Source organism: Aotus nancymaae, unplaced genomic scaffold, assembly GCF_030222135.1.
Source record: "Aotus nancymaae isolate 86718 unplaced genomic scaffold, 86718_ANA_hifiasm-v0.15.2.pri h1tg000010l, whole genome shotgun sequence".
Taxonomy (NCBI): domain Eukaryota; kingdom Metazoa; phylum Chordata; class Mammalia; order Primates; family Aotidae; genus Aotus; species Aotus nancymaae.
Window position 1 is genome coordinate 65797205 of NW_026988421.1, and position 17525 is coordinate 65814729.

Sequence of the window (17525 nt, forward strand, 5' to 3'; positions counted from 1 at the left end):
ACTTAGGATGTAATAAATTTTTGCTGTTGTTAATAAGGCTGAAATGAATAACTGGGTATACAAATCTTTGTTTACATTGGTCTCTCTTTTAATGATAGTTGCCTAAAATGTGGAATTACTGACACATATTACCAAAAAACCTTTATAGTAGAAATGTGCTAATTTCTACTCCCTTTAATTTTATATGAGAGTGCTTGTTTTATTGCATCTGTAACAAACTGGTTGTGTTTGAAGAGAACTATGCTATTATTTTGGGCCTTGAGGCATTTGTTGAAGGGATTAGTGGATGGGTCCACATTTTTGTGATGCTATCTGGAGACACTAAGCTATTTTGGGTTATGTACCTCTTTGCTTTTATAGGGGCAGACAAATCACAAGATTAGATAAAGTATATGGAATATTTACTTATCAGTCTTACCAAGAGCAAACTATTTGGACCCATTTATCTTGATTCAGCTATTCAATTAGTAAACTTTTTACAATTAGTAAAAAGGCTACTGAAGGTTAAAAATTTCAGTTGATTATTTTCCCCTAAAGTAGGATAAGCTAGGCTTTTAGGAAAAGAATAGGGTTGAAATAAATTGTTTAAAAAATCGATCAAAAGTAGTAGTTAGTCCCTAACTCTGTGTGTGTGTGTGTGTGTGTGTGTGTGTGTGTGTGTGTGTGTTTAGAAAAAGTCTACATGGAATGGAAAGATTAGAAATAGAGTATGAAAGGCTGGGGAAGGGAAGTGGCTATGAATAAAAGAACTTCTGTATTAACCTGGAAAAATGCATTTTACTTTTGTTTCTAACCTTATTGACTCTGAAAGATCACAAGTCCTCTTTCTTGAAATAATATTTTTGCGTTTATAACTGCTGAAATGACTTCTACTTAAATTTTGAGAGAATAAACTATTTGAAAGTTTTGTTGACCATTAGTAAAAGTTTTTTTTCATTTCCTGAACTACACGGATTTTATTTATTTATTTTTGATACAGGGTCTTGCTCTGTTGCTCAGGCTAGAGTGCAGCAGCGCAAACACAGCTCACTGTAGTCTTGAACTCTCGGGCTCGAGCCATCCTTCCATCCGAGCCTCTCAGATAGCTGGGACTACAGGTGTAGCTGGGACATAGGTCTCCCTATGTTGCCCAGGCTAGTTTTGAACCCCTAGGCTCAAGTGATTTCCTGCCTTGGCCTCCCTAAGTGCTGGGATTATAGATGTGAACCATTGCAGCTGGCCAGTAAGAAACATTTAAAGTTTAAAGTTAGATGCAAATATTAAAAATGAGTTAAAAAAATTTGGTGGGGTTTCCATTTTATTAACTATTTTAATATTGCAGACCCATATCTTCCCTTAACGATACTGAATTTAGTATATTTGTTAAAAAATAAAGTTTTACGACTACCTGTTTTGGTATCAAAATTAGTTTTTTTTTTTAATTTGAAAATTTTAATGTTACAAATTAAAGGTAGGTGTTACCAAAGTATGTTAAGCAAGAGCACCAAGTTCATGTTAGCTTTCGGATCATGCCTCCAGAGATGTAAGTTTAACTATTATGATAATAAGAAAGTAATAATTGTGCCATGTACCAAGGATTCTATTAGACTCTTTACTACAGATAATTAAATTTTAATCACAGTGCCCTGAACAGCATGTAATGGGTAAACCGAAGGACAGACAGCTTAAGAACCAGTTTAAGGGCTGGGTGTGGTGGCTCATACCTGTAATCCCAGCATTTTGGGAGGCCGAGGTGGGCGGATCACTTGAGGTCAGGAGTTCAAGGCCAGCCTGGCCAACATGGTGAAACCTTGTCTCTACTAAAAAAACAAAAAAACAAAAAAAAAAAACCAGCCAGATATGGTGGTACATGCCTGTAATCACAGCTGTTTGGGAGGCTGAGGTGAGAGAATTGCTTGAACCCAGGGGCTGGAGGTTGCAGTGAGCCAACATCTCGCCACTGCAGTTCAGCCTGGGCGACAGAGTGAGACTCCATCTCAAAAAACAAACAAACAAACACACACAAAAAAACCTAAAAACAAAACCAGCTTAAAGTCATACAGGTAATAGGAAGTCAAGCAGTAGTTCCAAACCAGATCTCTCTTGCTACCTTTACAGCCTTGCTACTTAACCTGGCAGACAGACCAGAAGCAATTGGTGAGACCTGGGAACATAAAGAAATGAAAAATTTTGGCCGGGCGTGGTGGCTCACACCTGTAATCTCAACACTTTGGGAGGCAGAGGCGGGCGGATCACCTGAGGTCAGGAGTTCAAGACCAGCCTGGCCAACATGGTGAAACCCTGTCTTAAAAAAAAAAAAGAAAAATTTTGGTCACTGATAACTGCAGTGCCAAACCTGCATTTTAACAAGATCCACATGATTTGTATGCATGTTAAAGTTTGAAAAGCACTGATGGTTTGAAATGCAGATTATCTATTAACATTTTCCACTAGAGAAGGTGGGTAACTCTTGAATTAGTCAGTGTCTCCCCCACTTTGAATTGCTAATCCAGCTGCTTTTTTGCTTCAGATCCTGTTTAATCCAGAGGAACAATTGACTAATTCTGCTTGTGGACATTCAGTGTCAAAGTCTTAACCACACCAAGTACAGCTCAGTGTTTTTACAGCTTTTACTCATGGACTGAACACATGAGTTTTATAGTCCATGGCTTTATTCTGGATAGGTATTTCCAAAATTAAAGGGAACAATGTTGAAAATAGCATTTTCTAAGGAAATTTGAAATCTTTTGGAATGTTTGATGTGTTTTATGGCTAGTAAGGAAACAGATTTGTATAAACTGGCTTCCTTACTAATTTCATTTTGTGAACTTAATTCTCTCACAGGGACAGTGAAGGCTAACAGACTGTGGAGCAGCACTATTCTGTAGAAATATAATGCAAGATTCCTATAATTTTAAATTTTCTAGTAGCCACATTAAAAAGGTAAAAAGAGGCCTGGTGTGGTGGCTCATGCCTGTAATCTCAGTACTTTGGAAGGCTGAGGCGGGCAGATCTCTTGAGGTTAGGAGTTTGAGATCAGTTTGGCCAACATGGTGAAACTCTGTCTCTATCAAACATACAAAAAAATTTGGCCAGGCATGATGGTGCCTGTCTGTAGTCCCATCTGCTTGGGAGGCTGAGGCATGAGACTCGCTTGAACCCAGGAGGTAGAGGTTGGAGATCATGCCACTGCATTCCACCCTGGGTGACAGAACAAGACTCCATCTCAAAAAAAAAAAAAAAAAAAAAATGAAATGTAGTCCAACCAAAACAATAAAATTGTGTTTAATGGGAAAATACATTGCTTCAGTTATAAAATTTAAATGAATTAAAATTAAATTTAAAGTTCTTCAGTCCCATCAGCCACATTTCTATATCTGATGGTATTGGTTTGTGTCTGATGTAACTGATTTCAGACATACGAAATGGATCACCATCCTAGATGGTAAGTGAATGCCACTGGATATTGTAGTCTATTAATATAAATAACATTGTAGAGCAGGGCCCAGTCGTTCACACCTATATTCTCAGTGCTTTGGGAGGCCAAGGTGGGAGGGTTGCTTGAGGATAAGAGTTCAAGACCAGCCTGGGCAACATAGTGAGACCCCATCTCTTCAAAAGTAAAAAAATGAAAATTTAAAAAAATCATTGCACAGAGAATAAAGAAGCAATAAAAAAAGCAATTTAGATCATAAAGCATTTACTGATTCCCCCCTTTTCACAGTTGGAGTTAATTTTCCTTTTATTGGCTCATAATTTCTTAACTCTTCAACTGCACTAAACTCTAAGATTAGAGCCAGGAGTTAGGGTACCATCCAGACTTTCCCTCCCTATGGCCTTAGATTCTTTTTCTTTCTTTTTTTTTTTTTTGAGACAGAATCTCGCTCTGTCACCAGGCGCCAGGCTGGAGTGCAGTGGCGCAATCTCCGCCCACTGCACCCTCCACCTCCCAGGTTCAAGCAATTCTCCTGCCTCAGCCTCCCGAGTAGCGGGCACTACAGGGGCGCACCACCACGCCCAGCTAATTTTTGTATTTTTTAATAGAGACAGGGTTTCACCATGTTGGCCAGGATGGTCTCAATCTCTTGACTTGGTGATCCGCCCGCCTCGGCCTCCCAAAGTGCTGGGATTACAGGTGTGAGCCACCGCGCCCGGCCAGATTCTTTTATAGCTCGCATACTTCTCTGGAAAGTGAGGCAATTAAGTGTGTCAAATAGGATGGTCTTGAAGGGGGCCCAGAAGTGGTAAAATTTTATATGCGTACCTGGTTCACCTGGTATAGCTAAAAATACTGATGTCCAGGCTTTACCTTTCTAGATTCTGATACATAAAGTGACACTTTACATATTAAATAAGCTGCTCTAAGTGTTTCTGAAGTTAAGGAACCTTTCGGACCATCAAACCGAGCAATCGACTCTCAAAGGCCGCATACTGGAATTTAGCACGTCGTGCTGCTGTTGCCACGCTTTTAATTTTTTCCTAGGCTGAGGCTTTCCAGGCTGTTGTTTTTTTTCAACCCCCTTTGCAGATGGATTTTGCAGGCTGTTAAATCCCATCCCCGAAGACCTGCCCTGACAGTGCCACCGTCCTAAGTGCTGTTAAAGGAACCTGAGCTTGTGAGGTAGACCGTGGCCATGTGACTGCTAAACTCGTTGCCAGCGGCGCGGCCATTTTTGAGGCGGGCACCCAACCTCTTGCCCTGTAAACTGCGGGGTAGCGGGGACGCAGTTACCAGGACTCAAGATGGCCACCGCGCCCGCTAGTCAGCTCGCTAGCCCGCGCGCCAGTGCGCCAGTACGAGACGCGCGGTGGCCCGCGGTGCCCGGGGACGATCTCCAGCCCTTCGCCCGGGGCGGAGCACCCGCCTCCCTCCGGCCGCGGCCAATCAGCACGCGGGGCCGGCTCGCCCGGGGCCGCCCGCGCGCGGGGTGTGTGAGGACGCGCTCCCAGTCGCTGAGTGCCTGAGCCGGGAAGCAGTTGCTGTGATACCTGCTGCTGCCCTAGCGGACGCAGAGCATCGGACGCGGGCGCCGTGGCGAGGGGCAGGAGGGCGAAGCTATGACGTCCGTCAGGTAACGAGCTGGCGGCCGCCTCGACTGCTCCGGGCTGGGTGTTAGCCTCCCGAGCGCCCGAGCACTGTCGCCTTTTCTCGCGGGTGGTCTGGAGCCTGCCTCCGCCGCCGGTCCCCCTCGTGCTGGGGGTTCCCTCCGCACTTTTCATTTGGGCATTTCTTCTTTCCTCAGAAGTTTTCGGGTTTGTGGCACATTGCAGAGTCCTGTGTGTTGCTGCTTGGTTGAGGTGACCCTCTCCCAGATTCCAGGGTTGCAAGCGTTTTTGGGTGTGTAGTGGATTTTCCATGAAAAATGTTCCCCACCCGCACCCCCGGGGGGCGGCCCAGGGCGCGAGGGAACGTGGCGTGCACAGTGAGTGTCATGCCTGCGTGTCCTGCCTTCTGACAGAACTTCATTGTTGGCCGGGAGCAGACTTGCAAAGTTGGCTCTTCTCTGATGCAGGTACATTGCCCTCAAGTTGTGAAATTGTGTGTCTCTTAAATGTTTGCTCATAACTGCAATTAGGACCCTCGTTCCCGAAGGTACCATCTTGTTTCGTTACTCCTTTTATCTGAGGGTCACAAGTGAAATGAATTGAGAGATATTGGGCATGTAGCGAAAGCCATGAAACTGGAGACTTTTCCCCCAATTGTTCTTCCAGTTTGGAAGGTTCTTTTTTTTTTGTTATTGGTGACAGGATAATGGGCTTGTCCACTTTCTCCCAGTAGCCTTGACTGAATGTTTAATTTACACTAGTTCAACTATTTATAAAAAGAGATGTTTCTTTATGTACGCAGTGTCCTGCCTGGTCTTTTTAAAAAGCAGAACTTGGGCGTTATTGTTCCAGAGAAAGGGAGGCCCCAGCACAAAAATGTGAAGAGAAATAGAATAAGCTCATTTTTGGTCTGTGAGCTTTCCAGGCTTCACACGTCCTGGTGATTTAAGGTGATTCTGAATGGTAACTTTTACTACCTTGTGTTTAAGAGATAGCTTGAGAACCTAACACTCGGTAAGATCAGGTAAGATACTGAGATACAACTGTGCTGAACTGGGACACAGTCTGTCTCTTAAATTGCATAATTTTTTTTTTTTTTTTTTTTTGAGACGGTGTTTCACTCTTGTTCCCCAGGCTGGAGTGCAATGGTGCAATCTCTGCTCACTGCACCCTCCGCCTCCCGGGTTCAAGCAATTCTCGTGCCTCAGCCACCCGAGCAGCTGGGACTACAGACGCCCGCCACCACGCCCAGCTAATTTTGTATTTTTAGTAGACACGGGGTTTCACCATATTGGTCAGGCTGGTCTCGAACTCCTGATCTCAAGTGATCCACCTGCCTCGGCCTCCCAAAGTGCTGGGATTACAGGGGCGAGCCACCGCGCACAGCCTAAATTGCGTAATTCTGTACTAACATAGGCAAAGTACTTATCTCGTTATGCAGAAGGAGATTCAGGTGCTGAAACATGGAGACCCCACATGGAAAGATTTCACAGTAAACTATATTGGGGCCTATAAATCTAGCTTTTAAAGCTAACAGTATTTTATGATGAATTAGAATTAGGTTGTTATACTTAGAGTTAATTCCCCGTCTTCCCATTTCCACTCCCATCATCACAGAATGCTACTAATTAGGTGTACCGGTCAAATACTTTCTGGGTTAAGAATCAGGTGTTATGTGGATTCAGTTTTAATTGATTATCATCTTCCTGACCATGCCTCTTTGGAGAAACATCCAAATCTAAAGCTTCTGCTGTTTAACAAGTGACATCAGGGTGTATCTTTTTAAGGAAGAGGTTGAGAATTGTTTTAAAAAGACTGATGTAAAGGTTGACACCAGCCTTACTTGACATGTTTTGAAAGGATGGATTAACTGATTATAAAATTTATTTATACTTGTTTCTTCAGATGTCAGTTTGTATTTTATATAATCTTGAACTATAGTAATATGACTTGAAAAATCTCTTTCAGATGTTATTTAAACCAGTTACAACATTTTACACCTGAGGAAACCGAGGAAGAAAATTTGAGTGCCTTGTGCAAAATCAGTTAGTGGCAAAGTTAGGAATTGAATCCAGATTTCCATGATCTAGTGCTCTGCATGGTGCCTTTATAGAAACAATATACTACTTAAATTTCCTGAAAAAGCTGCTTTGGTGGACATCGATTATAAAGTATCATATGAGAGACAACTATAGTAACTCTTTTACTTTCTTCTTATCCTGCAAAGACTTGATTACTGGGGTTCAGAAGCAGGCAGGGTTAGCTAAGAGAACACAACTGCTGGGTGTTGGGAGGAAGAGCAGGGAGGCCACTGAAAGTGAAGTGACTCTGTATGGTGGTAGTTTTGAATGAGTTGGTAATTCTACAGGTAACAGCCATTTCCTGGTGAACACTACATTTAATGCAATTATGCCATATCTTTAGTTTTTGCATTCATGATATCAGGTATGTTCCTGTCAGAGGGGTTTGAATTAGAGTGACTCCATCTTGAATAGGGGCTGGGTAAAATAAGGCTGAGACCTACTGGGCTGCATTCCCAGGAGGTCAGGCATTCTTAAGTCTCAGGATGAGACAGGAGGTTGACAGAAGATACAGGTCACAAAGACCCTACAACAGGATGCAGTAAAGAAGCCAGCAAAAACTTACCAAAACCAAGATGGCGATGAGAGTGACATTTGATCGTCCTCACTGCTCATTATACATTAATTATAATACATTAGCATGCTAAAAGACACTTCCACCAATGCCATGACAGTTTACAAATGCCATGGGAACATTCAGACCTTACCCTATAGAGTCTAAAATGGTGAGAGACCCTCAGTTCTGAGAAATCATCACTTTTCCTGGAAAACTCATGATTAATCCACAGCTTATTTAGCATATAATCAAGAAATAGCAAAAACAATATACTCAGTTGAGCAGCCCATCCTCCTGCTCTGTCTTTGGAGTAGTCATTTTTTTGTTTCTTTACTTCTTTAATAAACTTGCTTTCACTTTATGGACTTGCCCTGAATTCTTCCTTGCATGAGGTCTAAGAACCCTCTCTTGGGGTCTAGATTGGGACCCCTTTCTGTTAACATTCCCATTTTGTGCTCAGTCTAACAGTAGCTTAAAAGGTAGGTATTATTGACCTCCTTTTACTGATAAGCTGAATGATTACAAGATATCCATTAATGACTTTGTGTCTGATGTTCTTGTTTCTACACCATCCTTAAAATAATTGTTGCTAAATGTGGTAATGTGACTGTTTTCATAGCAATGGCTATGAAAGAATAGAGGATTGAAAATCAATGAGGACCAATGATCAGAATATCTGGGGCCCAATTGAGGGCCTTTTTGTGAGTTACTGATCTTCCATTTCTCTTTTCTATTCTGGACATTTGTTTAATGAAATAACTCAGTAGTAGAGATATGCATCCTACCAGTGTTGGATAAGTGTAAAAGTGCTTTTAAATTTTAAAGCATTTTTAAAATGGAGTAAAAGCACTTTGAGCACTTAGAGAATGGGGTCATCTGAAAAAAAAAAAGTTTAAATCTTAAATTTTTAGACAGGAAACAAACTTACCTGTCTAATTCTGTCATTTTACAGTTGAAGAAATTAAAGCCCAGAGATACTGTGCTGTGTTCAAGTTCACACAGTTACATATCTGGAACTAGATATGAGATCTTTACATACCTTGTTCAGTGCCCTTTCTAGTGTAGCATTCGACTATTAGGAATTCCTAAATAATGATTTTAAATAAAACCTTTTTTTTTTAAACTTAAGATCTTTGAATATAGCTAGAGATAGTCTTTTATCATTTGTTTCTATTCTACTTAATTACTGATGAAGAGTCTAAATTTATAGCCTTTGAAACCAGGTATCCCTGGAGAACAACTTATATCCTTTGTTATACATATCAGATTCCTACTGGTCTTCATTTGGGAAATGATAAAACATTTGATAAATTGATGTGTCATTTTAAATTGGACCAATAGTTAAGTTGGCGCCTGAGTTAAATTCAGGAGACAGAGGAAAATGCAGAATGTCAGGATTCAAAGAAGATCTTACTTAGCATTTTACTTTTTTTCCTTTTCTATACTGGACCTTGTATCCAAAGTAAAGTGCAATGTCCTACTTAGACAGTGGTAGAGCCTAAGATAGAATTTAGATTTCTGACTCCTACTTTATGCATTTTTTCACTGAGCAACATTATTTCAAAATTCCCCTCTGAATATTGTCTTGTTTTCCTAACATCAGTGTCTAGTCTGGTTTTGAGCATTGCTTACAGTTTGGGTTTGTGCCAGGGAAGACTAGGGAATGGAGTTGGGGAGTGTTTGTTGTAGAGCTAAGGAGCCCTATTCTTTGGTCTGCCCAGATAGGTCAGGTTTGGTCTAAAACTATTCTGGGACTCTGGACATCACTGTGCCCTACATGATGATTCTGGAACCACTTTTGTGGGTTAGGCCTACATTGGAAAATTTATGTGGACAGTGGGTGGAGTCCTGGGGTATTTTCCTTCTGAGACTCAAAACTTTTTGAGGTATGTCCAATAGCATCTGCCAAGCCACTCAGAACATTCATATGGAGACTAAAATTTGGCTAAGATTGAAACTGTCTTTGTTGAGTTGGTTTCTTTAGAGCCTTTAAACAGTTTTCAAACTCATTTTTACTTGTGTTTTTAAAATAAGAATTGTAAATTCACATTACTGCACATTTTTTTTTACGCTGTGGGATTTCTTAGAGAGGTAAGTGAACTTTTAAAATAAAATGAAATTGTTTCATTTATGAAATATTTTGAAGAACTAAAACAGTAATCTTTCTTTCATGTACAATGTTGTCAGCTGTTAATGCTCCTATTTATAAATAGGTCATCTTTGTTTGAAAAAGCATATAAGGTTTTCTGACTCCAAATCTTTCCAGCTACAATATTGCTACATTAAGCAGAACTATCAAAGATAAAACTTGAACCAAAGTGATTTTCTAGACTGTTTGAATGTTAATCTTTCCTGTAATATCGGTTAACAATCATGTCTCCTTACCTCTTCATACCTCCTTGGTTTTATTTTATTTTTTTATTTTATGAGACAGGGTTTTGCTCTGTTGCCCTTGGTGGAGTGTGGTGATATGAACATAGCTCACTGCAACCTCAGCCTCTGGGCTCAAGCAATCCTCCCACTTCAGCTTCCTAAGTAGCTGGGAGTATTCCCACCTGTAGTCCCTACAATCCCACCTGTAGTCCTATAGTCTCACCTGTGTATTTTTTGTAAAGACGGGGTTTCGCCATATTGCCCAGGCTGGTTTTGAACTCTAGAGCTCTAGTGATTCACCCACTTTGACCTCGCAAAGTGCTGGCTGGGCCTCCCAAAATGCTGGGATTACAGGTGTGAGCTGCTGTGCCCAGCCACATCCTTGTTTTTAAATTGATATTTAAAAAATACTATGGCAGGGCATAGTGGCACATGCCTGTAATCTCAGCACTCTGGGAGGCCAAAGTGGATCACTTTGAGGCCAGGAGTTCAAGGCCAGCCTGGGCAATATGCCAAAACCTTGTCTCTACAAAAAATACGAAAATTTGCAGGGTATGGTGTGTGCCTGTAGTCCCAGCTGCTAGAGAAGGTGAGTCAGGAGGATCCCTTGATCTTGTAATGAAATATACTATTAATAAAATAAAAATACTGAAATAAAACATAGATATACTTTTTTTTTTTTAACTTTTTACTTTTTTAGCTGGCATTCTGGTCTGAGATTTTAATTTTTTAAATAGCAAAACTAGGTTATGAATAGGATGACCATTATGTCCCAGTTTGCCCAGGACAATCCTGGATCATCTCTGTTATCCTGACATTATCATGTTTATTTTTTTCTTTTGTAGACACAGGGTCTTGCTTTGTTGCCCAGCTGGAGTGCAGCAGTGTGATCATGGCTCATTGTAACCTTGAACTCCTGGGCTCAAGTGATCCTCCCACCTCAGCTTTCCAGAAGCTGGGACTATAAACACACACCACCACGCCTGGGGTCTTGCCATATTGCTGAGGCTGTTCTTAAACCTCCTGGCCTCAAACTCTTGGTCAAGTGATCCTCCTGCCTCAGCCTCCTAAAGTGCTGGGATTATAGGCATGAGCCGCTGTGCCTGGTTATCCTGACATAGTTATTAATAGACACATAAATATGTCTCATTTATTCTCGAAAGTGTCCCATTTGGATAATAAATTATCTGGTCACTTACATATACATTGTAATTATTTTGTTGTACTAGGTTTTGTTTGTTGAAATGTTATTTGAAATAGGACTGTAAGATAATGGAATACTGGTCTATTTTGGGTACATTTGGATGCTTTTCACTGGTCAAACATTTTTATCGTATGGAGAGTTCTGAGTGTAGAAATGTAGTATATTGAACAGTAATGCACATGATTTGAAATTAGGGATTATTTGTTATCTGACTTTTGGCAGGTTATAAAACCTTGAGGAACCTCTTGTTTCTTCATCCATTAAACAGAGATAATAGCAATATCTATCCTACATGAGTGTTTTGAAGATATTAAAGAGTGACATATCAAAAAATGCATTTTAAGCTGAAAATTGTTATATAAGTGTTAGTCATGTCACATGTGTGCCTTTCTCCAAATTGAATTTAAAATGAGTAATTTTACCTAGTTTAGGGGAACCTACTATTTGATAGAGCACTGGCAGTGTTTTGGTGTAAAGGGGAGCAGGGAAATAATGGTAGTTGGAAGTATATGCTGGGCTGAGGTTTTCTGCAGGGAGAGTTTGAAATTTTAACATTTGTGTGTCGAAAACAGTGATCCAATAGAAAGCAGAAAAAATAGATGATGCTTGACAGAAGGAAGAGATCAATGTTGTTGAGTAGGCAAGAATGATAGAATCTAGAATACAGATGGAAGGATTGGTTTTACGTAACCAAGAGACATTTCCCTAGTTTGTTTAGTTTTTTTAAAATGCCAACAATATATATATTTTTAAACAGAGTCTTGGTCTGTTGCCCAGGCAGGAGTGCAGCTGCCCAATCTTGGCTCACTGCAACCTACCTTTCCTGGGCTCAGGGAATTCTCCTGCCTCAGCCACCTGAGTAGCTGGGTTACAGGTGTGCACCACCGAGTTGGGCTAATTTTTTTATTTTTTGGTAGAGAAAAAATTTCACCATGTTGCCCAGGCTGGTCTGGAACTCCTAACCTCAAGTGATCTGCCTGCCTCAGCCACCCAAAGTACTGGGATTACAGGCATGGGCCACTGTGCCTGGCTCTCTCAATATAATTTATATAAAGTCAAATCAGCCTTTTGTTTCCTTTCCCCTTTCCCTTTCCCTTTCCCTTCCTTTCCCCTTTCCTTTCTCCTTTCCCCTCCCCAGGGTCTTACTTTGTCACCCGGGCTTGAATGGAGTGACACAAACAAGTCTTACTGCAACCTTGACTTCCCCAGCGTAAGCCATCCACTTGCTTTAGTCCCCCAGGTAGCTGGGACTACAGGTGTGCACCACCATACCTGCCCTTTTTTTTTTTTTTTTGTAACAATGTCAGGAGAGTGGGGTGCGGGGGAGTGTCTTGCCATGTTGACCAGGCTGGTCTCGAACTCGTGAGCTCAAGTGATCCACCCGCCTCAGCCTCCCAAAGTGTTGGTATTACAGGTGTGTAATCTCACTGTGCCTGACTCAGCCTCTTTTTAATTAATTCTGTCCCCCTTCCCACCCAGGCAAACACTCTCTGACTTCTTTTACTGTAGATAATATTTTGCCCATTCTAGAACTTCACATAAATGGAATCATACAGCAAGGAATATTTTGTGTCTGATTACTTTTGTTCAGTATAGTAATTTTGAGATTCACCCATTTTGATGTGTGTATCAGTAGTTTGTCCCTTTTATTGCCAAGAAATATTCCATTATATGTATGTAGCAATGAGTCTCCTGTTAATGGACTTTGGGTTATTTCCAGTGTTTGGTCACTATGAATAAAGTTGCTATGAACATTTTTGTATATATCTTTACATGGACTTGGGTAAATACCTAGGAGTGAAATTAGGGTAGAATTTATATTTAACTTTAGAAACCGCTAAACTTTTCCAAAAGAAAAAATTAACACATTTTATATTCCCACCAGTGGTTTTATAAAAGTTCAGTTTTCCACATTCTTGACAATGTTTGGCATTTTAAAATTTAGGCATTCTGGTTAGAGTATAGTTGTATTTCATCACGGTTTTAGTTTATTTCCTTGATGGCTAATAGTGATAGATTATTGGCCATTTGCTTATCTTTTAATTTGAAGTGTCAGTTCAATTCTGAAATATTATGATTCAATAATATTTCTTTGTATAGATATGCCATGATTTATCCATTTATCATTTGATAGATATTTGGGTTATTTTCCCTTTGGGGCTATTGTGAATAATGGTGCTATAAACATTGATGTACAAGTTTTTATTAAACATTTATATACATCCCTATTTTACTGGGTTGTCTTTTTGTTGCTGATTTGTAGGAGTTCTTTTTATATCTGAAAGAAGTTATTTGCCAGGTTTGTCAGATTTTACACACACACACACACACACACACACACACACACACACACACACACACACACACACAATATTTTCTCCTGATCTGAGCTATGCTGTTTTATTTTCTTTTTTTTTTTTTTTTTTTTTTTTGAGACGGAGTTTCGCTCTTGTTACCCAGGCTGGAGTGCAATGGCGCGATCTCGGCTCACCGCAACCTCCGCCTCCTGGGTTCAGGCAATTCTCCTGCCTCAGCCTCCTGAGTAGCTGGGATTACAGGCACGCGCCACCGTGCCCAGCTAATTTTTTGTATTAGTAGAGACGGGGTTTCACCATGTTGACCAGGATGGTCTCGATCTCTTGACCTCGGGATCCACCCGCCTCGGCCTCCCAAAGTGCTGGGATTACAGGCTTGAGCCACCGCGCCCGGCCTGCTGTTTTATTTTCTTAACAATGTCTTTTGAGAACAGAACTTTCAAATTTTGAGCAAGTTGAATTTGTTGATTTATTTTATGGTATTACCTTTTCTAAGAAGTCTTTCCTTACCCTCTGGTAGGCTTGTGAAACTATTCTCTTACATTTTTTTCTATAAACTTTATAGTTTATCTTTTGTATTTAGGCCTATGATCTATCTTGAACTAATCTTTTGCTGTCATATAACAGTTTCTCAAAGGGATTCTCAATTGATTAGATAGCTATGGGTCTTTTCTTGGATTCATTCTATTCTGTTGATCTATTTGTATCTCCTTATGCCAAGACCACACTGTCTTAATTATTGTAGCTTTGTAAGATTGGTATTGTTACTTTAAATTTTGATAGAATTCAACAGTGAAGCCATGTGGGCCTGAAGTGTTTTTGCGGGAAAGAGGAGAAGGTTTTAAATTAGTTTAATTATTTTAACTGCTATATAAGCATTCAGATTCTTCATTTTTTCCTGTGTCAGTTTGGGAAGTTGCATTTTTTTTTTTTTTTTTTTTTTTTTTTTTGAGACGGAGTTTCGCTCTTGATACCCAGGCTGGAGTGCAATGGCGCGATCTCGGCTCACCGCAACCTCCGCCTCCTGGGTTCAGGCAATTCTCCTGCCTCAGCCTCCCGAGTAGCTGGGATTACAGGCACGCGCCACCCTGCCCAGCTAATTTTTTGTATTTTAGTAGAGACGGGGTTTCACCATGTTGACCAGGATGGTCTCGATCTCTTGACCTCGTGATCCACCCGCCTCGGCCTCCCAAAGTGCTGGGATTACAGGCTTGAGCCACCGTGCCCGGCCGGGAAGTTGCATTTTTAAATGCATTTATTTTAAATTTTTGAGTCGTTATACAGTTGTTCATAAGATTTCTTAATATTCTGCTATTGCCTGTATGAACTGCTATATTTCTCCATTTGTATTCTTGATGTTGGTACTTCTTTTGACTTTTTGGATCAGTTTTACTAGGGTTTTAGCAATTAATCTTTTCAAAAACCCAGATTTTAATTTTGTTGGATTTCTGTTTTGGTCATGTATTTTTTTTTTTTTTTTTTGAGACGGAGTTTCACTCTTGTTGCCCATGCTGGAGTGCAATGGTATGATCTTGGCTCACCACAACGTCCGCCTCCTGGGTTCAAGCAATTCTCCTGCCTCAGCCTCCTGAGTAGCTGGGATTACAGGCATCTGCCACCATGCTCAGCTAATTTTGTATTTTTTTTTTTTTTTTTTAGTAGAGATGGGGTTTCTCCATGTTGGTCAGGCTGGTCTCAAAATCCCGACCTCAAGTGATTCGCCCGCCTTGGCTCCCAAAGTGCTAGGATTACAGGTATGAGCCACCGTGCCTGGCCCATGTGGTAATTTTATGTTTACTTTATGAGGGACTGCCAAACTATTTTCCAAAGTGGCTGAATCACTTTATAATTTTCAACCGCAATGTATGAAGATTCCAGTTTCTCCATATTCTTGTCAATACTTGTTACTGTTCTAGTCTTTGCTGAGAGGCTTTGTGTGCTTGTTGGAGCATGCTTTCAGCACTCAACCAGGCTTACAGTTCATCCATAGCATTGACTTCCTGTTTTTGCTGAGCTTCATGCTCAGTCAATGGTGATTGCTTAGGGCCTTTTTTTTTGAGACTGAGTCTCGCATTGTCACGGAGGCTGGAGTGCAGTGGCACAATCTCAGCTTACTGCAACCTCGCCTCCCAGATTGAAGCAAATCTCCTGCCCCAGCCTCCTGAGTAGCTGGTATTACAGGAGCCCACCACCGTACCCAGCTAATTTTTTGTATTTTTAGTAGAGACGGGGTTTCACTATGTTGGCAGGCTGGTCTTAAATACTGGACCTCGTGATCCACCTGCCTTGGCCTCCCAAAGTGTTGAGATTACAGGCATAAGCCACAGCGCCCGGCCAGCCCTGGGCACACTCTTGTGGCCTTCCAGAGTCTTAGGAATTTCAGAACTTTTCAAAATTCCCTATGGACATCTCATTCTCCTACTTTCATGTGTTTTGGTTAGCTTGTTTGTCGCAGCTGCTTCTGGTAGCTGAAATGTTAAGCAACTGTAGCTGATTGTTTCTGACAAATAAATACTTTGGGGGAAAAGGCTGTTAGCAATGGGCAAGCTCTGAATCAGCTTAAATACTGGGAAGTCTTGAGAGTGGGGTTTTTCAGGGAACTGCCGGTCAGCTCAAATAATAACAGTGCTCTGAAAATGGGACTTTGAAGGAGCTCTAGCCCTGTTCTGTCACCTCTACTGTCTGCTAGGCTCCTGGATTCCACTGTTTGTGGGCTGTTACTTTTCATGGCTAGCCTGGAACTGGGAAGAGGGGCGGGGGAATAGGGCATGTTATAATGCCGCAAAGCTTGCTGTTCTTACTGAGATTCAGCCATCTTTTTTGAATAAATGCTCCTTGGATTGTTGCATGCCTTTGGGCTAATATTCAGAGTTCTGGGCTGAGCACGCTGGCTCTTGCCTGTAATCCCAGCCCTCTGGGAGGCCGAGGTGGGTGGATCACGAGGTCAGGAGTTTGAGACCAGCCTGGCCAACATAGTGAAACCCCATCTCTACTAAAAATACAAAAATTAGCTGGGCATGGTGGCGGTCACCTGTAATCCCATCTACTTGGGAGGCTGAGGCAGGAGAATGGCTTGAACCCGGGAGGCGGAGGTTGCAGTGAGCCAAGCTTGTGCCATTGTACTCCAGCTTGGGTGACAGTGGGAGACTACATCTCAAAAAAAAAAAAAGTCAAAAATCAACTTTTTCAGAACTCTGATTTTTTTTTTCTCAGCCTCCTGAGTAGCTGGGATTACAGGCACCCACCACCACGCCCAGCTAATTTTTGTGTTTTTAGTAGAGACAGAGTTTCACCATATTGGCCAGGCTGATCTCAAACTCCTGACCTTGTGATCTGCCAGCCTCCACCTCCCAGAGTGCTGGGATTACAGGCGTAAGCCACCGTGTCTGGTCCGATTTTTCCCTTTTTTTTTTTTTTTTTTTTTTTTTGCCAGTGTTCTTCTTGCTTTTATGGAAGAGAGGATTTTTGGAGGTTCTTAATGTGCTGTTCCCAATGATGTCACCCTAATTTGTTTTTTAAGCATTAAAAAAATTATTTTAAAATATAAAGATAGGGTCTCACTATGTAAAATACAAAGACAGGGTCTCACCCAGGCTAGTCTCAAACTCCTGGGCTCAAGTGATTCTCCTGCCTCAGTTTCCCAATGTGCTGGGATTACAGGTGTGAGCCACCACACCTGGCCTAAACATTTTTAATACATCTATTTTTATATCCTTTTCCTCCCTTTTTTTTTTTGAAATACAACTCTCAGAAATCACAAAAATAGTACAGAAAGTTCCTGTGTACTAGTCACTCAACTTCCCCCAATGACATATCTTAGGTAACTATAGTGTGTTCCCAAACAAGGAGGCTGATTTCGATATTATACAATAGTGTTAAGTTGACTATAGACTTTATTAGAATTTTACCAGTTTTGTATCTACTTTTTAAATTGAGGAGATGGTGGTGTATAGTTCTATAAAATTTTATCA

The 17525-nt window shown here is 41.0% G+C and overlaps 1 protein-coding gene across 2 annotated transcripts in view; it reads left to right on the plus strand.

The window, feature by feature from the left end:
• Window positions 1-17525, plus strand: part of ADK (adenosine kinase) — a 561731-nt gene that overhangs the window by 19423 nt on the left and 524783 nt on the right. The window contains exon 1 of one of the 2 annotated variants that reach the window (XM_012460168.2): window positions 4928-5051. The exons of the other annotated variant lie outside the window; for it this stretch is intronic. Within the exon in view, the coding sequence (XP_012315591.1) occupies window positions 5038-5051 (14 nt within the window). The 5' untranslated portion in view covers window positions 4928-5037. Of the gene's footprint in view, window positions 1-4927; window positions 5052-17525 lie in introns of those variants that run through there. 2 annotated transcript variants of the gene reach the window in all.